Genomic DNA, 25,760 nt, shown 5'->3' on the forward strand with positions numbered 1-25,760 from the left:
AGAAGAGGAGCGCCTCTGCTGCAAGGAATGGGACCAGTTGCAGCCTTTGGAAAGTCGGCCGCGCTTTGGAAAGCAGAGCTAAAGGGGTAAACAAACATGGCAGCACACCGGTAAGGTAAGACAACACGTTTACATGTCGTTTTCTATATGTTCTCTGACATTTATCCTAACGATATGAGGCGGTCTTTGTGGAAAAAAAGCTTGTTTAGTGGACTAACTTTGCACTTGAAGATTGCCCGTTCACTTACGTTTTAACAGGTCTGATGCTACTATGCGCCCCGGCTGTATCTAGGCTAATGGCTAACATGCTAACTATTATTTTTATGTGACTAGTCACTTGAAACAAATTTAGGATGATAGGAGACAGGTTGAAATAAACTGAAATTTCCTTTTAATTTCATTTAATTTCTCAACCAACAGGAAATTAAGAATTCAACTGGTATTAAACTGGTGATTAAAGGGTTCTGATGGGAGAGTAACAAGAGAAAATATAAAATAAGCCTTATTGCAAGGCCTGAAGAAAAGAACCATCTTGTAAGAAGCTGAATTTGATGTAAATGAACCAAACAAACCCCCAAAGGACTCTTTTCTCTTCAGCACTCTGTTAACTTCATACTGAAAAACTCTGTGGTAGAAATCATCCTCAGTGTGTCGGACCAGGTGTCAGTACATCCATAACCATTTAAACCTCAGTGCAGAACACAGTCCCTAATTTATACACAGTAAAAAGTGTTGACTCAGCAGACAACATGAAATAAGACAAGTTGATCTTCAATCTTGACATTGAGAAAAAGGGAAAAGGACTTTGTAATTTATTTTTTTAATTCATCAATGCAAAGACTGAGTTTAATCTTGAACAATGGCTATGTGACCTTTACCTTTAATTTTCAGAGGTAGATGCACCCTGGACACTCATCAGGCTCAACTGATTTGGGTAGTTTGTGTGGTGGGCCAGTTCATTTTTTATGAGCCAGTAAAGGCACTTGAACCCACCAATGACTGCCTCATGCTCCAAAACAACAGTGGGCTCAAAGGAGTCCTTCAGTTAGATGCCTGTAAACAACAAAATGGTTAGAAATTATTTGAATATACTCAAGTTATATTACTGTACACGTGCGGTTGAAATGGGAACCTACCAGATGCAAGAGTGGCCTGGCATCTGATGCTGTCCTGGCGCTGCTCCATTGTGATTAGGGATGGGTGACAATTTTCGAATTTCGAATAGTCGTTTTATTTTTGAAAAATAGATTTTTTAATGCGACTATTACTATTTGCTGTCTTATTTCCCCCCTTTATTTGACATGCAATTCAGCTCCTAACCGCACGAGGGCAGTATAGGATTGCTGCAGCGGTGTGAGATGGGCTACCAGCTAGTTTGATGCTCTTCTACAAACAGGAGAAACATGCAGAGACTACTACTCTGCGAGGTATGTCCGCAGTCATTCGGGCTTTCATAGTCAAGCGCACTTCCACGTTGTAGTTTCCTGTAAAAATATCCGTGAAAAATACATGCCGAGCAGTCATTGGTGCGCGGAGCTTTGCGCGCACAGGGCTTGCGGACGTCTGCTTTGAGTCCGCGCGGACCTCCATGAAGTCCATTCCGCGTATGTTTTGGCCGAGAATGTTGGGGCATTTAATGATGAATGGATCTCTGTGTGCGTGGCTCCGGGTGTGTGTGTGTGTGTGTGTGTGTGTGTGTGTGTGTGTGTGTATTTTTATTTGTGATCATTTTTAATCTTGAAATTACATATATGAGATGAAAAACAAAAAAAGAGAAATTAAAACTTTATTCCTGATAGTTTATTCATAAGAGGGCACATGCAGATACTAAATTTAACATGCTTTCTGTGGTACATCAAAGGCTTAAAGTGAAGCTTATTGAGCAGCTCTGGATAAAATCCAGTGCCTCTACTAGGCACAGAAGAATAGAAATGAGTTATCTGCTTTTCTGACCTGCTCTGCATTTATATATCTGCTGTCAATCTCACCTGTTGCTTCTGCCCAAACTGGCTCTTTCCACAGCAGCATGTTGGCTGCTGTCCTCCTCCTTTCCCACATCTCACTCTTCATCCCCTACAGTTATCCCTTCCTGACCCTATCTTGCTGCTTCAGCTGCCACAGCAGCCCTGGCTGGAGCCTGGAAATATTCTGAACAAATTAACTGAATAGCTAATCACACTGCTCGGACTGTGCAGCTTCCAAATATGTGTTTTAAGTTTGTAGGTACTCTGTTTTGTTAATACCTCTGGTCCCTTTAGAGCCTTTTCAATTTTCATTTGGAGTTTTGGACACATTTGTGCAGAGGTATACACGATACTAACCATCTATGAACTCTATGAACTCCGGACTGATTCTATTCAGGAATTTGGCCAGCCATCTTCTCTGTGGGGAAAAGCCAAAATCAATCCTTCCTCCCATGCAGGATCATGTTTTGATTCTGACTGCATGGAGAGGAGGGCCAGTCTACACATGGCTCAGTTAGGTGTGTGTGTGTGTGTGTGTGTGTGTGTGTGTGTGTGTGTGTGTGTGTGTGTGTGTGTGTCAGGGGCGATTGCTGAGACAACAAGGGAGGATGAACTTCCCCCAAAATTTCATAGAAGAAATGGTCAAATATGCACTATTGAATTTACATTAAAATAAGAATTTACATTGCATTAAACGTGCACTAGGATGCGTTTAACATCATAACTATGATGTTAAAACATCAGCTGTTTATCACCAGTTTTCAAACGCGACCTCCCTGTCATACATTCTCATGTCAGCACGGTGGACGCAGAGCCTCCAAGCATTCCTATGAGACAGCACTGAGCAGGTTTTTTTCATGCAGCAAAGTGAGACGGTCACTGGATAAATATGACAAAATCGTCACTTCCAGGGAGGTTCAGCTTCCCTGGAACCTAATGGAGCGGTAGGCGGGAGGACGCTCAGTGTATGCATGATGATTGGAGGAATTGTCTTAAGGCTGAACCCCTTTGTGATTGACAGCGCTTTGGAAATACACACCGGCATTGGCGAATTGAGTCTTCTGACAGAGTTCCGTCCGGAGTTCCTTATTTCCATAAGCGATATAGCTCATTTTCTCCGTTTGTACAGTACAGTTCAGGTGTTTAAACCCATCTGAAAATCTTTGAGGTGTGTTTTGCTGTGGTTCTGTGGCATGAGTGTGGTTGAAAAACTGCTTCAATTAAATGTTCCTTTAATAAGTTACTGCCTCGCTACAATATGACAAATTTCATGATGTCATGTTTTATGACTTAAAGTGAGCTTCCCCTGTTTGAAAGACCAGCAGCCGCCACTGGTGTGTGTGTGTGTGTGTGTGTGAGTGTATGTGTGAGAGACAGACAGACAGACAGACAGACAGAGACAGCGAGAAAAAGAGAAACAGAGAGACTCATTTTGACATAATGGATTGTATAGTTGCAATGGTAAAAGATTTTCATGGTACGCTAACCATCTTAGAAAATATCGCGGTATCACAATATTACAAAATCTTTATTATCAGGAAGAATGACCCTTAAAGGAGTGAAGACAGAAGGATTATTGTTGGATGAACAAACATTTTATTGCTATCATTACAATTTGAAACCATTTTGTTAAAGCATGTGTATATAAAAAGTCTCCCCTTAAAAAATACCTAAAATAAAGGGGAGATTTTCTTTCAATATTGTAGATAAGCAAATGTACACCATATGATAACCATCAACTTTTATATCACGGTATACCTTAAAACCGAGTAAATGTGCCGTGGAAATTGGCAATATGGAAACAGATTTCTTCCCCTAAAGCAGAGGGGTGAAACAGGGCTGCAGCCTCAGCCCCACCCTGTTTAACATTTATATTGATGAAAACCGCTAGAACAGTCAGATATCCCTGGACTCAGCATTTCTAACACAGACATTAAATGCCTCCTTTTTGCAGATGATCTAATATTGTTAGCTCTATCTAAGGAAGCATTAAAACAGCAACTGGGTCATCTACAAAACGTCTGTCACACCTGGGCCCCGACAATCAATCTAGAAAAGACTAAAAATATGGTCTTCCAGAAACAACCCAGGTGTCAGGGAAACCCAATCAGATTCCTGCTGGGCTCCACTGACAGAGAACCCACACACAACCACCTACACATATCTGGGACTAAAAATTACCTCAACAGGAAGTATCAACCTGACTGTTAATGATCTCAGAGACATGGGAAGCAGAGATTTATATGCTATGTAAAAGTTTTTCAAGCTAAGATATACCTGTTAGAATCTGGCTCAAAATATTACAATCTATAATTGAACCAACATTACTGTATGATAGTGAAGTGTGGGCTCCTCTTGTAAATCAACAACAGAAGTCCTACACACTGACAATTCCACTTCAAAAAAGTCCATTAAATTGAAGAGAGAGAAACAGAGAGAGACAAAGAGAAAAAAGAGAGAGAATGTAAGACACAGAGACAGACAGAGAGTAAGCTGCAAAAAGAATGAGCTCCTGAACACTTATCAATTAAAGATCTGTAAAGATAAACACCTTGACAAGGATGACCCTTTGCTTACCATCACATACCACACCAAAGGAAAGATCATGACACAAAGAAATGAAGCTAACATGGATTCATTTGAAGAGGCATTCCCCTTGTTTAAAAATGAGGTGGACACCAAGAGAATCATTGCCCTCTCTGACTGTGAAGATGTTGAAAGCCCAGCAGAGAACCCCACCACTTTATCCATCTCTGCCCCTCCGACCCCTGCCTGCTCCACCAACCAGATGAAGGAGAGTCTGGCCCTGCTGGAGCTAGACTATGCTGAATTTAAAGAGCAAACTCAGGCTAGGCTGTCTGACCCCTCAGACAACGCTCTACAGCACCTTAAAGAGGAGTTCCAGCATCTCGAGAGACAACCAGACCTTGGCATCTGACTTCGGACTTCTAGACTTTGTCTAGAGGCACTCAAACAGGAGAACAGTGTACTCCGTGCTCAGCTTGCCAATGGGAAGGATCATGCTAAGAAGAGAGACAGGAGCCTCACCAGGCAAATCCAACACCTGTCAAACTCTCATCAGTTCCCACAATGAGAAGTACAGAGACACATACTCTCCTTGCCAGTGACGCAGACCCCTGCCTCGTCTCTATCCCACCTTCTGTGCCCAGCAACACCCTGGCACCTGCTGATCCAGCCACACAACCAGCTACCAACAGCCAGCTCTGTCCATCCCAGCTTTCCTCCACTCAGCATGAGGAGCAAGACCAACAAGTGGTCCTGCTGGCTGACTCTAATGGGAAATACCTGGACACAAACTAGCTTTTTCCTGTTAAAAAAGTGCTGTCTAAACGCTGCAGCACCACAGGCCAAGCAATGAAGCTACTGAAAAAAGAGATCTTCAAGAACCCTGAATGTCTGGTGATCCACACAGGAACAAATGACTTGCACCGCCTCTATAAGGACACTGCAGTGAAGAAGATGGCGGAGCAGGCCAGTAAGGAGTTCCCTGACACCCGCATTGTGGTCTCCACCCTGCTACCCAGGGCAGACACTCCTCCTCATATCATCAATGATATTAATATGGAGATCAGAAGAGGATGTGCCACATTACCCAATGTCCACCTGGCCCTCCACCCAACCATTGGGACATGGGACCTCTATGATGGACTCCATCTACAAAGAGATAGGGTGAGGATATTTGCAAAGTCCCTCAAAGACATGGCTCTAGGACACAGCCCTCCAACCCCCACTTCTACTCAGGGTTTTGGAGACCACCCCAGGCCTTCTCCTCTCCATCATCACCCCAGGATTATCCCGCCTAATGCAAGGAGACATGACAATTCAACATGGGCCTCTGACTCCCCGTGCACCCACCACCTCACAGATGTGGAGCGCAGCCGGAGGGGACTGCCTTCCCCATCCTCGACCTTTTGCCCGCCGACACCCTTTGCAGCATCAGCGGTGGAGACATGCTGCGGCACCTGCCTTCTGAACTGGGAGACATCAGAGAGATGCTACAAACCCTCTGCACCCGGCTTCTGTCCAGCTAAGATGCACATATTCAGAACACAATAAAAAGGTAGTAGTCAGTACAGTAGTAGTATTAGTGAAAACAGTATGCTACCATAAAATTTCATATCAAATCATTATCTAGTGTAGTAACTGTATACATAGTTATAGGTGTTTTTATATTTGCCTCACTATATAGGTTCATTTTAACTGTTTTTAAATGCGTTTGTTTCATATAAGCTGTTGGTATATTCAGGGTCTCCACTCCTCTACCACTGAGCTGAAAAGTGGAAACCCTGACTTTACGAAATCCATCAAAGACATTGATGTAATTGTAACATTGAAACATGGTGTCAAAATGATATGCTCACTCACTGTCCTACGGGATATAACGAAGTCATGGTGCCCTCTATAAAATTAAAAACCATATGCAAGGGCAGAACATCTGGGGGGATCTTGGTGTGGTATAAAGGAGATCTTTTGATTTCACCAGTAAAACAGGGTAAATCACACATTTGGCTAAGATTAGATCAAACGCTGGGTATAACTGATAGAGATCTATATCTATGTGCTATTTACATACCCCCAGTAGATTCTCCCTATTTTGAAAAAGACATATTTGAAACTCTCCATTGAGAGATCACATATTTCCAGGCCCAAGGAAACGTGCTTCTAACTGGAGATCTGAATGGACGAACGGGAATTGAACCTGATGTCTTCAACCCACAGGGCAACAACCATGTGTTTGGTCAGTCTCCCCTGTTTACCACACCAATTATCACCCATCGGAACAACCTTGACTGAAATAAATCAAAGTGGCAGGGAGGTAGTCTATCTCTGACGGGCCTTAGGCCTGTACATAGTTAACGGTAGGTTCAGAGGGGATTCTTCAGGGAGATTCAAATACTCCTCAGCTCTTGGGTCTAGCGCGGTAGACTACGCAATCACTGACATGGACCCCTCTACTATCAGTGCATTCACTGACAGACAACAAACAGCTCTTTCAGACCACAACCAAAAAATGTGTTCTCTAAAATCTCAGGTCAAATGAGTGACAGTAAGCTGTATAAACTAAATCCCACTTACAGATGGGCCCCAGAAAGTGAGGACAAATTCATCATGGCCTTAAACTCACCTGAACTGATAAATAACATGTCAATATATAACAAAAAACAATATGTCCCTACCAGAGATGGTGTAAACAAGGCCATTGATGATATAAATATATTTCACAAGGCGGCTATTAAAATGTTGACAAATGGTTTGATCAAGAATGCAAGACCAACAGAAAAGACCTGAGAAAAATAGCGAATGAAAAACATCAGTGACCAAACAACACAGCCCTACGCATTAGGTTCAATGAAATTTTAAAGAAATATAAATGTACAATTAAAAACAAAAAACAAAATGATACCCACATGAAACTTGAAGATATCAAAAACGCAGTTAATCAAAATCAAATCAAATGGCGACATCTGGAAAACACATTTTGAAAATCTGTACAAAGATATACCAATAAATTCAGACCATTATAAAAGAAAAACTCAAAACATTAGAAGAAACAATTAAAAACAACCAAAACCCTCTTGATTTCCCAAGTACTTGGGGAGAACTAACCACACAGATAAAATCTCTCCAGGTCAAAGAAGGCATGTGGTCCAGACAGCATTAAAACTGAAATGCTCAAATGCAGCACCCCAGAGATGCAGTGTGCAGTGTTGATGTTGTTCAACATTGTATTACAGTCAGGATATTTTCCTGACATCTGGTGCAAAGGGCTCATTTCCCCCATTCATAAAGGTTCATTCTCACTGCCGCGATGCAGAAATGCAGGACGGATTTGCGGAATATTCGTGCAGCGCTTTTCCGCGTTTAAACCATACACACAGGCGCGGTACGGATGCGGTGCAGATTTTTGCATTGTTGTGTTCCTAGTTCGTGCACTGTGAGCGGGTGTGGGTGAACATGGACGAGAGTAGCAGCAGCAGCAACCTAGCAAGCTAACGTTCAAGTAGTGTGGACGGTTTGGACTTTGCTGCGGGCGGGAACGGATGGCTAAAAAAAACCACTGCGGGATCTTGGTGCACATGCATGAGTGTTTCCACTCCATATTTATTCATAATGGACAAATATGCCCTGAACCAGCTTTCATACCAATTTGCCGCTTGCTCCACCTGTCTGTCTGTCTGTCTGTCTGTAAGCTCCATCTGTCATGAGACAAACATGAAAGAAGACGTGCAGTTTATTGTGTTTCACCGGTGACGGGCTGTCATTCCACGCGACAATTACGCACTCTTTATAACTCACTGTGGACTTACGTTGCATAAAGATTTGTCCCCTCGTAATTTTTAACCGCCCCCTCAGTAACTTCATCCTGGAGGCAGACCTGCCTTAACCTCAATCACTGTGTGATTATATAAAGGTAGAAAAATAAATAAAATACAGAGAAGGAGAATAGAATATGAAACAGCCTTTATTTCATTAAAAACTAAATGAAAACAACGAAATAGGAGCGCTATAAAAGACATGCAGGCCAGGGAAACAAAACAAACAACCCCATGAATCTCTTTATTAATAGCCTATAAAATGACGTGTTTTCTCCTGCGGGATGGGAGAAGACACAAAATCATGGATCTCTATTATTGTGCGGGCATAAATTCTCAGAGTTTTGTGGGAGCGGGCGGGAGTGGACATACACATTGCGGATGCAGGCGGGAGTGTAACAGTCCCGCGCAGGGCTCTAGCACAATATATCGTATGAACATCGCCATCGCGATGTGCGATAGTCACATCACAGGACATGCAATGTTTTCTCTTTTTTTAGAACGTTAACTTTTGTTTTGCTTCAGAAAAGCAGCTCTGAAGAAAGCTCTTTGCTCCACTCAGCTCGCCTCTTTGAGCACTCAGCAGCCCCTCCCCTCTCATGCACATGCTGCAGTCACATACTGAAAATGAGCGACATGCAAGCTGATCAAGAAGGCCAGCTCTGTCCTGGGATGCTCTCTGGACTCTGTGCAGGTGGTGGGAGAAAGGAGCATGACAGCAAAGCTGTCATCTCTGAGGACTAATGACTCCCACCCCCTGCAGGAGGAGATAAAAGGTCTGGAGAGCTCCTTCAGCAATAGACTGATTCACCCAAAGTGTGTGAAGATCGCAGGTCCTTCCTGCCTGCTGCTGTCAGGCTACATAACCAGCACTGTTCACAATAAACTGCACCACGGACACTTTAGGGACATCATAATAAGCATAACTGTCCCCCTTGTTGTTGTTTATTTGCACATACAATTTTCACTTTGCACTAAATATGCTCTCTTTAATCCATTGCTCTCTTTTTTATCCACTGCTCATTATTATTATTATTATTATTATCATTATTATTATTTATTGCTGTTTCTTGTATTTGTTGTACTTTTTTTGCATGCCTAGTTTTTTAAGTTTTTAAATTTTGACTGCTGTAACACTGTAATTTCTCAATTGTGGGATGAAAAAAGGTGTATCTTATCTTATAACAAAAGGAATGTTTATTTCAACAGGTTCAACTCTTTGGTTCCTGATTTCAAAGCTCAGTGAGATCAATACACTCCGACATTCTCTGCCTGGACGTTCATTGAAATGCATTACAGAAAGTCAGTTTCGTTTGGTTTTATGAGCTTTTTCGGAGATTTGAAGTTTAAAAATGGCTAAATGGTGTACATGGGGTACATGCAACTCTGACACAAGGTATCCTGAGAGGCTGGGCGACGGGTGTTTTTTTCCCTTTTCCTAAACCACATCTCAACCGAGAAAAATGTCTCCTTTGGATTAAGTTGTGCAGTAGACCACAACATCAACTCAACGTGAATAAGATTAACAAGGATGTCTACATCTGTTTTAAGATAAGTCAACATTGTGTTTGAGGCAACATATTGTCACTTTGCTGGAAAGAAATATAAAGTCATCTTTAACATCTCTAGCTAACATTAGCTAAAGTTAGCCTAACGTTAGCTCCTAGCTGCGTTGTTCATCATGTCAACTTGTTTGTTGGGAGTTCATTAGCCTATTTTGTTCTAGTTTTTGTACTTTGGTGATCGTACATCGTTAGCTGTTGTCCAAAGGGCTCTAGTTAAACTAACATTAAAATCTGGAACTTAGCTTCATTAATTTATCTGGAATCGCAGAGATAACAAAGGTTGGCAAATGTTATGCTGAATGATTCAATGTAAATACTGTAGCACCAAACTAATGGAGAGACACTAAGATGGTAAAAAGGCCGTTAGCCTTTTCTCATATGCTGAGCCAAAAACCTTAACTTCAGTGGAACAATGCTGATCCTATACCTTGTTGTCTTGATGGTGACGGCAACAAGATGCGGTTTATCACGCTTACACTGTGACCTGTAAATTTTGGCTTGTAATTTAAGCTTTTCATCGACCTTCTCAACAATAAAATGATGAATATATCCCTCCATTGCATAGTTTAGGCCCTTTTGGTTACTTCTCAATGACATCTGATCGTTATGTCTCCAAAAATCATCAGTTCCCTCCTGCGAAATGCCGTGTACTGTGACACCTGCCATAGCGCCCAGTCACTGAATGTTGATATTTTGTCCGAGTGAGTGCAAGATCTCCCAGACAGGGAGACAGGGCAGTATGTATTACTATTATGTATTACAGGGCAGTATGTATTACGCCGGAATTCCACTGGATGCGTGTCCATTGCATAACAGCTGTGCTGGTTATCCGCTGCCCATCAACACCCAGCGGCTGCCTTTGCTGTGCGGAGCGGTGCAACTCTGCCGGACAGCGGGAGTCAAGAGGACCCACGAGATCTCGCGAATTCATGCATAATCGCACAATATAACTGACCGGCTGCAGTGGAGACGGTGAAGTGGAGATTATAAGCGAGGGTAGCTTAGTCTATAGGGACTCACCTCCTGGGCACTGCCGAGGTGGCCTTGAGCAAGGCACCGAACCCCCCCAACCGCTCTGGGCGCCTGTCCATGGCAGGCCCCGCACTCTGACATCTCTCCACTTTGTGCATGTATAGGTCCTGTTTGTGCACGTGTGTGACTTTTGGACCTGTGTGTTAATGACAATGGAGTGAAAAAATTGAATTTCCCCTCAGGGGGATTAATAAAGTATATAAAATTTTAAAAATTAAATTATTGGAGTTGATGACAACTACTCATTACTGTGAGTGCAATAAAATCTCAGTGAGGAAAAAGTCAGTAATTTATTAATACACCTGTTCAGCATGTATAAACATGTAGAAAACTTAAATTTCAATCTGCTGTATCCACAGTCTTTCATCTGCTAACGTTATGTCTACCCAAACACAGCGTGCTAGCTCAGCTAATAGTGAACTGTTACTAACTACTTTAATGGTTTAGCTTAGTTTGCCATGTATCTTGAAAATAATCAGCGGAAACTTAACCTGCAGGCAGTGACTCTCCTCAGCAGCAGAGGGAGGAGGACAGAGGACAGGAGAACGGAATGATACTGACTGATGTGACGTCTGTGTTCTTTATTCTTGCTAAGCTTCCCTCAGTATTGTGATGTCAAGAATATGATTTATTTCATCGACAATTTAGATTTGTTTCCAGCGAGATACTGAGTTTATATGGTGACTTTGCGGTTTCAAAATAACTGTTCCTGCACTAGAAACAACATTTAGTTTTAAAATATTCAACTCTAATCCTGTTCTACATACTTTTTTCCCCCCTTGGACAATTTACAGTATTAGTTCTCTGAGAATCTCTTTCACATTCAAGCAAAATTGGTATTGTAACCGAAATATCACTAATCAAATGGATGTTGCATTGAATCAAATTAAATAGAATCTGCACCATGTGACTCGAAATCAAATCGATTCAGGAAATCAGTGGTGATAACAAGCCCTAATTACAGACATTCCTGTAATTGTACCTTGCAGTGTGTGCTTTGACAGCAGATGCTGAATTGACTCAGGTTCATGATAACCCAGTGATGCTTTACTGTTCAGCGGATGCACTGCAGCTGTTATTTCCTGTATCTTCACCATGTATTTTGTGCAAGTTGAGATCTTGTTTTATTAATTGTTCCAGTGAGTCAAGGGAAAACATAAAAACGAATGAGCATATTTTAAAAAAAAATTACACAGTAGCTATTTTAAAAACTTAGGATCCTTCCGAGTTTCACGAAGGACAAAGTCCTTCTTTCAGAGGAATTCCAAGGACGCATGTGTGGATTCTCCGTGGGTATAAAATCCCCACAATGCTTGGCACACGATTTGCTGGAAGTGAGGGCGGGGCCTCTTCAATGAAACCTGCGCCAGTGGAACTCGGCAGAATTTAGATAAATATGTCATTTATTTGGATTAATGTCTCCAAGAGTTTTTAATCATACAAGTGTGAAAAAAATATTGACAGAAATCTCATAATTTACACTTAACAATGCATCCACTGTCAAATAATGAGTTTTTTCTTAAATAACGTGATTTAGATAAAACATAAAAGTTTTTAAATTAATCATTCACAGCAGATATGGAGCGTTAAGTGCCCTCCTCCCCTCCTCCCCCACTGTTCACATGAGAACAACATGATAATTGCTTTGATTCTGTCAGTTTCAATAGATGTATTTTTTGGGGGAATCGTGGTGAGAACGGCCAGAGTAGAAACATCAGAATATCCTACAGGTCAAAGCATTACTCTGTTGTTTTGAGGTGAACATATTTCAGTGGATTACCTGGCGGTATAATGTAAATCGGCGCAGTCAACTGTTTCAGAGAAGCGCAGCTCATCAGATCAGATCCACTATTCATATTATTGTAGCTGAGTGTGTGGTGACACACACATAAAATATGGATTAAAATATGGATCACTTTGAAATGACAGAGTGATTCTGTGTGTGAGTCTGTGTATAAACTGTTAATGATAACTTTTTTCAGCTGCTGTCTTTACTTCATTACTCCACTCATCTTAAATGTGATCCAGAAATATATTCTCTCTAAAAGTCTGACAATACTGATATATTTGTTTAAAATTGTACAACAACATTAGAGAGTGCCACAATTATCACAGTACCCTGAAACCCCCTCAGTCTGCTGAGGGTTAATGATGTACACCTGGGGACATTCAGTAGTCTGTTCCAATGTGTGTTCACTGAATGCTAGGAAGGACTCTTGCCTTGCCTCTGCAGGATCTTTCCTTCCCGTCCTCCCAAGAAAGGATCCTTGACTTTGAGAAACACCCAAAGTGAGTGTTTGTGCAAAATTTTAAGAAATTACATTTGTGCCAAATTTGAAGAAATTCCCTTGAGGCGTTCTTGAGATATTGCATTCATAAGCATGGACATACGGACAACCTGAAAACATAATGCCTCTGGCCACTGGTATCGCCGGTACGGAGGCATAAAAATCACTGCCAGGCAAAATTACTGCATACTGACATAGGGATGTGGCATTTTGCTCTGGTTACCAACAGTGGCAACTGGATTTTACAATGTTTTACAATTTTACGATTTTAGAATTTTACAATTGTTGCTAGCTGTCTATGTAACCACTTCTATGGCGTGCATGTACAGTATGCTGCTGTGTGTGTGACTCACCTGGGGAAGGCATCAAAACAGTAGGTCTTCCGTGTATCCGGGAAGGCCACCCGTAGCCCTGACATGAGTGGTGAGTGTAGGATGACAGCAGCACATTCATAGCGAGCAGCCAGGTCAATGGTAGGCACAGTGCCGATACTCTGACCATATAGGATGATGTTCTCAGGAGTTACACCATACCTACACAACAACAGACAGACAAGCCAAATTCATTTATTGAATGATTTCACATAGAGGAAACAAGACAACACCATACTGTAAAAGTAATTAAAAACAAGACGCATTAAAGTGGAGATGAAACACTGAACTATATAACTGCGAACTGTTAGATTTTTACCTCATGCAAGATATGGCACTGCAGTCTAACTTGATATTCCTCCACATTTACTAGAAAAAACTACATAGTATTGGGGCGTCCAGTAGCTTAGTGGGAAGAGCAGTCATGTCGTGTATGAAGGCAGTGCTCTTGCTAGTAGAGCCGGATTCAATTCAGAAGTGGAGGGGGCAAAAAGTGTGTGTGAGATCAGAGAGCGGAGCCGATGGTTCCTGCAAAGGAGGCCGGTAGTGGGCCCTTACGCAGCCTAAAGCTCTGATCGGACCCAATTTATTTTTCTGAACCCGCACAATTTCTGCCCAAGCTCGGCACATGCCACAGCAGAAGTTTTGGGCCAGAGCCCGACTATGTATATAATATTTTATAAATTGTAATATAGCCTATATATATATATTTAATATCAAAACACTGATTACAAGCTAAGGGCTGCTACATTTCCTCACACCACCTCTCCTTCTTCTCTTCCTTTGGTTATTTTAGCAGTCTTTAGCAGGCGATGTGGCACATAGATGATTCTCTCTCTCTCTCTCTCTCTCTCTCTCTCATTTTCCATCACTCTCTTGTGCGCTCTATCCCTCTCCCACTGTTCCATCACTTTCCCCTTTCTCCCAGTCACAGTTACCTCTGTTAACCTAATCAACCTCGGGTAAATAATGAGAAATTACAGCCCGGCAGGTCGGGTCCAATCTAACTTGGGCAGAGAATCAGAGCTCTAATGCAGCCTATAGCCCGTATGGAGATGCAAGACAGATTCAGGGAGAAAACTACAGAGATGCAAGGGCAACAGAGAGAGATATCTGGATTACAATACAGTGGGCTATTTCAGTACCATTATAAACAGTGACCTGCTAATATTTAGGCAGCACAACTGTTGGCAGGATGTTTCAGGGCCATGGTCAGCATTTTAGATTTTACTAATAATTTGCTCAAAACCTCAGTGAGAGGATAAAAAAGTAAAGCAGACTAAACTAGCAGGGCAGACAACCAAATATATAAGTCAAATGAATACACAGTTTGACACTTTAAGTGTGTGAGTAATGTGTGGTCTCGCACTGTTAATACAATAACCAAGCCGACACGGCAGTCTACAACACAAGCAGCAGCAAACTACACTACTTTTAAAAAAGGCCAGGGAGCCAGGATCTATAACAAGTATTTATCATCACAAATAATGAATATGGAACAACTTACCAACAATTAGTGGTGTAACGATCCATCAATCTGGATCAATATATCAATTAAATGATCAACAATCCAATATTATCAATGCAAAGTGAAAACATTGATCCATATTGTCATCTTTAGGATATGCTTTCATTTTGAAAGTCTGTGTCACCGTCAAACAGCGGCAGGCAAACGGCAAGCAACCGAGAGACAGACGACGAGGATAACATTATTTACTCTAAAAATAAATCAGTAGCATGATAATATTTGGGATTTTGGAGAAAATACAGGTCAACAGACAGAGCACATGGTGTATACAAACAATGTCAGTTTTCCCTCTACCATTATATTAGGGGGGCGGTGTAAATGACCATCAAAAGGCTGCTGTTACACACAGTCAAACACGCCGCTCGCACAGCAGTAAATGTCATAAATAACAAATTCCAGCACTTGAACAGGCCATAGCACACCACAGCAGCATGTCAAGTGAGCCGAACCAAGCAAATAAAAAAAAAAAAAAAAAATTAATTTGTTATCGGTACTCAGCTTTAAAGGGATAGTTCGACATTTTGGCAAATTCGCCTATTGCCATAATCCCTATAGTCATATGGGTAGGTACATTACCTTTCTGCTCGTTTTGTGATGCCGACAGATGGTATGGCAGTATTTTTCAAGAAAAGCGTTTGAACCATTCCTGAGCTTCTGTGCTACATCCTTTCACTGTACTTCTCCAGTAAAAAATGGATGGAGCAAAAAACATTTTCCGGACCATTTCCACAGGCGTGTTGGGGTCGCTGTCTAGCACAAATAGCCATTGTTTCATCCTGTCCGTATTTTTGGTTGGTACTACGTGAAACGTCACTCTGCTCCATGTCTTCGGCTTGTTGTAAACCATGGTTTACAACAACACTCTAAACTTTTCTCAAACTTTCTGGTGCGTCCAGCTGACGATACCGCAAATGCAAGGCTGCAAGCAATAACTACAGCACTGTCTCAGCTGCGCACTGTGTCACTCCGCCCAGTGGTTTACTCAAGAAAGTAGTTCTTACAGTAAAGTAGTAGTTAGAGTATTTGCTTCATGTGTCGTAATGTTACTTAATTATACATTATTATTTCATAGCGTGGGGAATGCACAGCTATGAAATAATAATGTATTACACACTTTTTTTGAGGCGTACTCTGGTCCCATCCCACCATCAACATATGTATGTAACATACAGTCACTGGCCACTTTGTTAGGTACACCTGTGTAATCTAATGCAATCCAGTAGAACAGCTATACCATGATTTTTCCCCCGAAGCTTATAAATTTTCGGTTATTGTTGACATTGTCTAGAAAGTGATGATTCTACTTTGTTTATTATTGAGGTCATAGTGAATGGTGGTGGTGTACTGGGGTGGCCTCCTAATTTTGTCTAATTGAGGGGGACAAAATATTAGGAACACTTTTTAATATATTGCACTCCAGTACACCAGCACCACCCACTACGACTTCAATAATAAAGTAGAATAATCACCGTTCTGACAATGTCAACAAAAACTGTAAATGTAAAAGCTTTGTTTGCTTCTGGCAGAGCTGTTGTATTGGACTGTATTAGATTGCACAGGTGTACCTAATAAAGTGGCCAATAAGCCCCACATTTACACCACCAATCCATGCCGGCTCTGGGTCTCCCCTTAGCCCCCTCTCTTCTTGCTCTCTCTTCTTCCAAAACCTGTAAATCTTCCTCTGTATATTCTGGCTTCTTCTCAACAAACTTGTTGTTTTGATGACGGGGGTAACTGCACTAAACATACGCTGTTTGAAATCACTCCGCCCACCAAGTACTGTATGTCTGGAATGTAGTTCCAGCTGTGCATTTGGCTTCAAAACAACTCTGTCTCGTAATATTACATTATTATTTCATAGCGTGGTGAATGTGTAAGCTACAAGTTGTCCACAAGAGCGGAGTCATTTGATGGTGTATTTGATTAGTTTTGAGGGAGAGAGGAGGGCTGTACCGTTCACCTCCATTTTGTGCGCTGAGCAGCAGGCAGCTCTGCCCCACCGATCTCAGAACAACAGGCACTGATAATTAAAGGTAATGTACCTACTCATATGACTATAGGGATTACGGCAATAGGCGAATTTGCCAAAATGTCGAACTATCCCTTTAAGTAGGGGAAAAAGTCTGCTAGCCACTAGGCTAATTTATGCAATGGAAACATGCTTGAGCAAATAATGGGTCACTGGCAAAAAACAACTGTTTTGTCCATGAACACTGACAGTTGTTATTGAGCTGAATTTGATACTTATGTTAACCGATGTAGTTGTTAGCCCATGTTTTATGGCTGTTTAAAGGAGTTTGCCCTCAGGGCTTTAAGCCAGAGAGTGCTGAAGTTTTACAAAAAAGATGATGGTTTGGGTTAAAATGAAAAAAATTCTTCCAGAAAGGTCTCTCTGACAGAAAGCCCTGAAGGTTAAATTATCCCTTGTGCTGTATTATGTGTGCTAGTGGAGTCAGTTTAAAGTAAACCTTATTGCACTTAAGTGGTTACAATTACTTTCATTATTTTTGTTGTTTTTTTATCTTTTATGGCTGAAAGAAAAAAGAAGGGGGGGGGGGGGGGCAGCTTCCTCTGTAACCAACTGTATTAAATGAGCAGATGATATCGTCTCGTATCAATCTCAGGCCGCTAAATTGCATCAAATTGAAATTGTATTGGTGCAGACTTTGTAATATTGGCAAATATTGTAACATTGTCCAAAGAATCAATATAATATTGTTGATTTTGATGAAATTGGTGATTTACACTGCTACCAACAATGTTTTTATCCAGCAGCTAGCAGTTTCAGCCAAATCAAGAAAACATGACATGCAATTCAACAACTCCAACACGTTTGAACATGCTAAACCCAAACCCATATCCGAACTATTCACAGTAATGTGACCTGATCTTACAGCACCATCCTCCTCTCCTTCTCCCTTTCCCTCTGCTCCTCACACTTAAGTGTGCCCGACTTTTATTTTTTACACCATTTCAGCCAACAGACAAAACACAGCTACTACAAAGCAACTTCGACCTACACTTTTAAGTCCCAGGTCACCATCTATCAAATGACGTACATACACACATGCAGAAAGAAAGAGATTGACACAGGTAATTCAGAAGAGTGCTGATCTGGATTCTATTTTATGTACTTTTATTCTAACAAGGAGCAGTGAAGGAGTGGTGGGAGCTCGTCTCCTCTCTGCAGAAGACACCAACAGAGTCAGATTATTATTATTTTGTTTTTGCAATCAAGACACAAACTTTGTGCCAATCACTGGGACGAGAACCAACCAAACCAGAGCCCATCTCCTTATCTCCGCTACTTTCAGGTAGCCTTTAGCCAGAGCGATTCAATCTCTTGCCTTCTTAACCTGCCGGCTGCCACCATGGCTGGTATGTTAAATGGCCAGTGGAAGGTGATAATTTCCATTCCTCATGACAACACAGGGATGATTTCTCTCTGTTGTCTGCTTGTTCGCCAGTAGGAGTTGTTGATGTAGGTTTGGTAAACTTGGTGCTGTAAAAAAATAAAATAAAATTGTTTGACGACTGTTTTTTCTCTGACAATACGTTCAGCAGCCCTCTGCCACACACACACACACACACACACACACACACTTAGAATTAGACCCTTACTTCTTAAGAGCCATAGCAAAGGGTCTGGATAAGAGGTGCTGGCTTGTATGTGTCCTATGAAGTGATGCCATCATAAGAGCTTTTCAGAAAACAGCTTGGGTGTGACTAAGCAGTTGGCCTCGACAAACTGTCTCTGATAAGCAGCAACTGAACTGGGCAGTCCTGATAGAAGATTATGACCCCACACATGGATGGACAAAGAACCCACCACCGCCAGCTGACTCACAATGGATTTTGATTCAGCACACTGTTGTGACTGGAGACTCACTACAAAACTTTAAGACCTCCAAGTCTGATGATCTTACTGACACTATTACAGACAATTATTACAAAAATGTTTCAATATGGTAGTATAGTTAATCTTTGACTTTACTCAACTACCCATATATATCTACGTAATTGATTTTGAGAGACACCACAACACGGCAGGAGTTCCACAAGGTATCCATTCAGTAGTTGATTCAGTCCTCTGTTCCTAGTTCATTCTCATGTAAGAATTCTGTTGCCTCAAGAAGTCACCAAATGCCACAAAAAACATGATAGAGGGACCAAAATCGCCCCAAAGACAAAAAAAATTATTTACCAGTTTAAATAAACATATTAAACCATACCTTAAGCAGTCATTTTACTGTCATTGAATTCATTTGATTTACATTTGTCTCCAACAGGCTCTTACACAAACAGCAATGTTGATCACACTAAAGCAGGATTTACACTTCTGCGTCGAAGTGACTCCGTACCATCGACACAGAGCTCACGCTGTAACCTATGCCATAGCCTGATGTGCACCTTCCTAGAAATGTAAGTACATGTCGCAGCAACACAAACTTCCCATCTATTTTTGCAAGTTGAAAACCATTTCCCTCTGTGAAAACGAAGCTTTCATTTACCTGTATTTCACAGATAGCATTTTGAGTCCTGTGTGTGATTTATCCTGGCTTCATATGGGTATAGTAAATCTCCGCTAGTAGCTAGGCTAATTTATACAATGCAAAATGCCATAGTGTACTTGTGCTAATATCATTAGCATGTTGCATGTGTGGGGGGAAATGTGTCCAGCAAAAGACAAGTGCCTTTTCTGTGAATCCTGAGTGTTATAATGAAGCTGATTTTTGTACTTGAGACTGAAATTGTTGCTATTGAGCCATGTTTAATGTGTGTACACTTCACAGCATTTCACAGAAACCCCATCGGCAACCAGTGTTTTGGAGGTTTATCTGCAGAGTGACACAGACACACCACCGCACAAGTATACATGCTCACAACGACATAGGCCATGTGTGTAGGCTATGGCTTAGGCTCTGCATAGAGCTGAAGCACAAGTAGGCTATAGATCTGCTGCAACAAACCCCACGTCCAGCACATAAAATGGCAAGGAACATTGCCACTTCTACAATTGAAAAAAGGACAATGGAGCAACTTGGTGCGACCAAGACTCTTCTCTTTCCTGGGCTCACCCACCCAAACAACCTTGGACAGCTAAAAGCTTATCACACCTTCATTTAACAGGTGGAAAAGACACACTGACATCAGCTGACAGTGTCAGCAAGTTGGCAGTAAATGTTAGCAAGCTAAAATAAATGTTACAGCTAACAACAGTGTTAGCTTCTGGGCTAAAAAAATAAAGTCTCTCTCGCATGTAGTGTTCCAGAAGTAATTAAGGTTAGCAACATTATGTTGTGTATGACATCATCAACCCCAGATTTAACTCAAAGTGTCCAGGATGTCTGATTTCTTTCATCAGTCCTGATGAGCAAACATGTGCCCACAGCTCAGTTGGAAAAACTCTTTTTGACTCACCAGCCAAGTGGAGTGGTAGATTTTCAGCTAAAATATTTCAAGATACGTGGCAAACTAAGCTAAACCCTTAAAGTAGTTAGTAACAGTTCACTATTAGCTGAGCTAGCGCGCTGTGTTTGGGTAAACATAACGTTAGCAGATGAGAGACTGTGGATACAGCAGATTGAAATTTAAGTTTTCTACATGTTTACATGTTTATACATGTTGAACAGGTATTAATAAAGTATTGACTTCTTCCTCACTGAGATTTTATCGCACTCACAGTAATGAGTAGTTGTCATCAACTCCAATAATCTCCACTTCACCGCCTCCACTGCAGCCTGTCAGCTCTGCTGTTTACTCACTGCTTAGTGTGTGTTTGTGTGCGTGCGTGCACGTGTGTGTGTGGGTGTGTGTGTGTGTGTGTGTGTGTGTGTGTGTAGCAGTAGCCTCATTGCACAGACAGAAGGAGAGGCTCTGCCATGATAATGAGCCACACAAAAACGTTAAGAAGTAAACAGTTACATATTAAAGAACCACTAACATCAGAGCATATCAAACCTACAGTCTTTAATTATTTAGTGCCGGGGCCCATTTATTACCAGCGAGATTAAAGCTTCACACATCTATGAGGAAAAGTGAATATTAAAAGATCAATCTCGGATTTTATTAATCGATTTCTGTTTATTCAAATGAAGATGGATTTGAAATGGATGTAACGATTATTTCAACCCAGCCCTTGGGCTCTAGTTTCCCGGCGCAGCGCAGGGTGGCTCAGGGTGGTGAACCCTGCGCAGAGCTAGTTTCGAGCAGCGCAACCCGAGGCGCGCTCAGTTTGGTAGTTTGGCAGACCGAGGTGCGCTGAGATGGGTGTGGCGGCGCAGCAGGGGGAGGTGTCGACAGATCCAGCTTGGCGCAGTGACACTTTCGTGCCAAAAGGCTTCACCCAAGGTGCGCTAAAAGCTCGCCAGCTGAAACCAGGTCTACTGTCAGCGCAGGCGGAGCGCAGCCGGTGTAAGCCGAAGTTTGGCTGACCAGCGGACAGTGCGCACACATCACCAAAACTTCACAGGCAGGAATATCCAGAATATCAGGCACATTAACGATGCAATAAATACCCAAAAAAACACTATTCAATGCAACTATCTGGAATCAGCACATAAATGTATCTCTATATCGACTGTCCCGTCACATCTGATGTCAGATCAAAGGGGATTGGCACCGTTTGGCACGCGTAATGGAAACCGAACCTGATTTTATTAAAAACAGCTGCAAACTTATGAGTTCACATCCCTCTCAGCCAACCACAAACAGCCACAGCATCAGATAGGGAGTATATATTCAGCATCTGTCATCTTAGAAAAGTCAAAAGAAAAGAAACAGAGTGAAACTGCGAGAGAGAAAGGAAGAGCGCGCGCGCACGAGAGAAACGCAACATTGATTTACAATTGTGGTGACCTCCTCCCAGGCTACCTTTGCATCATCAGCCCGTGGAGGTCTGCTCGCAGTTCCGTATATTCGGACACTGCAAGCTTGGACCTCCCGGACCAAAACATCAGTTTCCTCCTGGGAGAAGTTTGGCCGTCTAACGCTGCTGCTCTCTTCCGCCATGGCGAATTGAGTAAACTCTCATTACGCCTTCGTGCAGCGCATTTAAGGGCGAGGAGAGGGGCTCATTTGATTGGTGTGATGTGAATGGGCTGTGTAAAACCCACTCCACGCCTTCTTTCCTCCCTCTTTCCGACTTGCGCCGGTAGGAGGGACGGAGGTGGGATAGAGGAGTAATTGCGCCAGGGCGCACTGTGTGCCAAACTCACAAAATCCGCCTGGCCAACCCAGTTGGCGAAGCGCAGGTGCGCTGCGCCTCCGCCGCGCCCGGTCTGCGAAACTAGAGCCCCTTATGTTAACGATAAATCCTGTCACTGTGTGTCTGGGTCTGATCCATTACCACACTGGTATAAACATGGTTCGCCGAGTAGGTGGAGTCCGCACACCATTTGACAGACATCGTAGCCAGCAGATACACCGAATCAACTGCTAAATTTCAGCGGCCTTTATATCACCACGACCACATGGCTCATACAAGTCAAGGGAGATGGATAGAGGGAACTGATGAATGTCATTCAGGCTTACATAAAATCATATTGTAAACATAACCATCCATATAGGCAATGGCTTTTGCCCTGTAGGGCGACACTGTTTTTCATTCTGTCAGCTGACAGTTACATGGTTGCTGCCCCTGGCTGACATATTAAACTTAATTTAAACAGCTTTCCTGATGCTCACTGTTACATATTACGTGGTGCACCAGTACACTGAAATGGAGTGGACCCAGTGAATCTGTCCCAGGTGCAGCACTAGTCTCATGATGAACAAAGAGAGAGAGGGGCAAGAGCAGATCATATGCTGCATGCATCTTTACAATAAAATGAGACTTTACCCGTTTTAACTAGCCATATTTGCGGTAAAGTTGCAGTGACTGGACAATGGGTCAAGGTCATGCAGAATTCAAGAGGAATTTGAGTTAGTTACTGCATTCTCAACATAGCAATATCATGGAGGGACTGAACAGTGTTTACATATAGATACTGCTGCAAAGACTCTGCATATTCTAAAACATGGGTGCTTCACACACATCCTCAACCCAGCGGTACAGGAGATCTATACAATTAGCACAGCTTGAAGGTGGACACCCAAGATTAGTGTCACCAATTCAGTATCTGACCAAATGTCTCCCCTTCTGTTCCTGAGACATGACATGAATAATGGCCAGCAAAGTGTTCTTGGAGAACATATTATCAGTGTAACTGACCTTCGACCTTTTAGATATAAAATGTCATCACTTCATTATTTTATTTTATTAGACATTTGTGTAAAATTTTGTCATAATTAGCATATGAATTCTTGAATTATGGCCAAAATCATGTTTTGTGAGGTCACAGTGACCTTTGACCAGCAAAATCATATCAGTTTATCACTGAGTTAAAGTCGACATTTGTGCCAAATTTAAAGGAATTCCGCTTAATATGTTCCTGAGATATCATCTTCACAAGAATAAGAAGTACGTATGGAAAGCGAGCACAAATTTTTTTAATCCAGCCACGGCTGTTGACCACACAGAGGTATAAAATTAAGGCTACTGTCTCAGTGCTGTGCCATGGCACTGACACCATCACCATCACCCAACCAGGGATGAGAGCAGAAGGGCAGGCAAGTGTCAGATCTGTGCAGGAGAGCACTGAGACAAAAATGCCCACACATCACTGACAGTATGATAACAATATCCAATACACAAGTTTCACTCATAGTGGTTTCTGTGATACAAGAAATACTTTCAAAGTGAATAAAGTCACATAAGTCAAATGTCATTTTGACACGTTAAATGTTTATTTCAGATATCTGTAAAACAATTTAGATGTTAAATGTGGAAAATAGGCCTACATTTTGACAGTAATTCCTTTTTACTAGTAAGAATAACTATTACAGAAATCTGCAATTGACTTTCTACATGTTGAAAAGGATTGTGACTCACGGCTATGTAATTTCCCATTTCAGATATCAACAACTGCATTTCATGTTAAATTAGCAGATTCTTTTGGATATGTACATACGTCATTGAAAATATTAACAATGACATTTCTGACCAGTGGAATTCCCTTTTTCCAGAATTTCCACGATTCTCGATGCTTATTCAATACCACGATAAAAATCAATCACTCTAAGGCCTGCTTTACACTGCAAGCGATCCACAAGCATTGTGGCAGCACAGGTGTATTCACACCAAAACCGAACAGACGCCTCGCGCAGCGGCCGCTGCTGTCCCGTCAAAATACAATATCTAGAATTTCATATCTGCAATCTAGTGCCAGGTTCACACTACACGACAATTTTGTCTGTTCCAACATACACTATGTTAGATTCGGCAATTGCAAAGTCATAAAATCTTGCCGTGACTTGGCCAACAAACATGACAGACTACACATTGGTTCGTCTGGTTGTCTTTCATGAGATGTGTGATGTCATTGGGTTATTCTAGTCCTATTTTTGTTATTATTACTTATATTTCAGTCACTATGGCTGGTCATGTTCCAGCGGAAATGTTATTGTAGTAATGTAAAGAAGTGCCACCAGATGGCAGAAGCTACATCTGAAGTACAGCATGAAAACTGTGCCAGTCACTGAATCCTCCACAAGTTCCTGCAAATGTTCCACAATAAAAGCCTTTTTAGAAAATGAAGGGATTATCTCAACCAAAATTATAATGGGATTTTAATTTTAAACAGACGTAGGAAGTATTGAGTTTGATATGACAGGCCGGCGCTATACATTAAACGTAACCTGGCAAACAGGAAAGGATCGTGTGTAAAAACAGAATAATACAGAGGGATTAATAAATAAGAGCCCGTTTCTAATGTAGAATTCCCAAGACTATTCTTTAATTTCATTACTTTATATCCTTCTCCATTATAAAGAAATAACAGTGGGGAGAGACGAGGAAAACAAACATGCATGAACATGGCAATCATTGCGGCCGGAAAAATTACTGTCTCCCTTTAAATTTACCGTGCAATTAACTGACTTATCGCATATCGCGACAGGCCTACTTGGGGATGCTTTTCGAGAGCCAGAATTGCTTGGATTCACAGATTCTGCTAAATGTAATACTCATGGAAGACAATGTTAAAAAATGAATAAATAATACTTCTATGGATTAAAACAAGTCCATGTAAATAGTGTGGTCTAGAATCTTTGCTTAGGCCATTTGGGAACTCACATCATCAATGCAGAGTCAGACTATCTGTTTTGCCAACACTAGCCATGTCAGACACAAAGCATGGACAGAATAACGCCTAAGCTCAGACGCAAGACCGTGCTTCATTGCTATCTCTTAAAAGTAGAGGAGGCTTTAACCATCCACAGAGTCCACATTCACACTGATGTGAGGATGCCTGTGTAACACAAATGAAATAAAGTCATGCTTATATGAACAGGCTTATTGTAAAATTCAGCCAAGATATAATCTGTTAATCTGCCTAAGTGGTGCCAGGGTAACTGATTACTGTACTTTTGTTAAATCATGCTCCACTAATTTGCTATTGCAAGGCAAATCCCCAAATTTCTTTCCAATCCACAGTTATGTTCCCAAACTGTTGTCATGATGAAGCTATTAAGGTTTGGAGGCGCTACTCGACAGTAAAACAAATTTATATACATAAATTTTTATATATATATATATATATATATATATATATATATATATATACACACACACACACA

The 25,760-nt window shown here is 41.6% G+C and overlaps 1 protein-coding gene across 3 annotated transcripts in view; it reads right to left on the reverse strand.

Annotated features, from left to right (window-relative positions):
* The window catches only part of abhd17c (abhydrolase domain containing 17C, depalmitoylase), a 47,739-nt gene that overhangs the window by 11,880 nt on the left and 10,099 nt on the right, over positions 1-25,760 (reverse strand). Inside the window, exons 2-4 of one of the 3 annotated variants that reach the window (XR_013488161.1) lie at positions 13,538-13,717; positions 1,137-3,295; positions 879-1,053 (exon numbers count right to left, since the gene is read on the reverse strand). Coding sequence is in view for 2 of the 3 variants with exons in the window: in XM_078162226.1 (XP_078018352.1) it covers positions 10,849-11,032; positions 13,538-13,717 (364 nt within the window). In the remaining variant the exon portion in view is untranslated. The other 2 variants (XM_078162226.1, XM_033620627.2) reach the window with 2 other exon arrangements.

The sequence above is a fragment of the Epinephelus lanceolatus genome, chromosome 2, assembly GCF_041903045.1.
Source record: "Epinephelus lanceolatus isolate andai-2023 chromosome 2, ASM4190304v1, whole genome shotgun sequence".
In the NCBI taxonomy this organism is placed as follows: Eukaryota; Metazoa; Chordata; class Actinopteri; order Perciformes; family Serranidae; genus Epinephelus; species Epinephelus lanceolatus.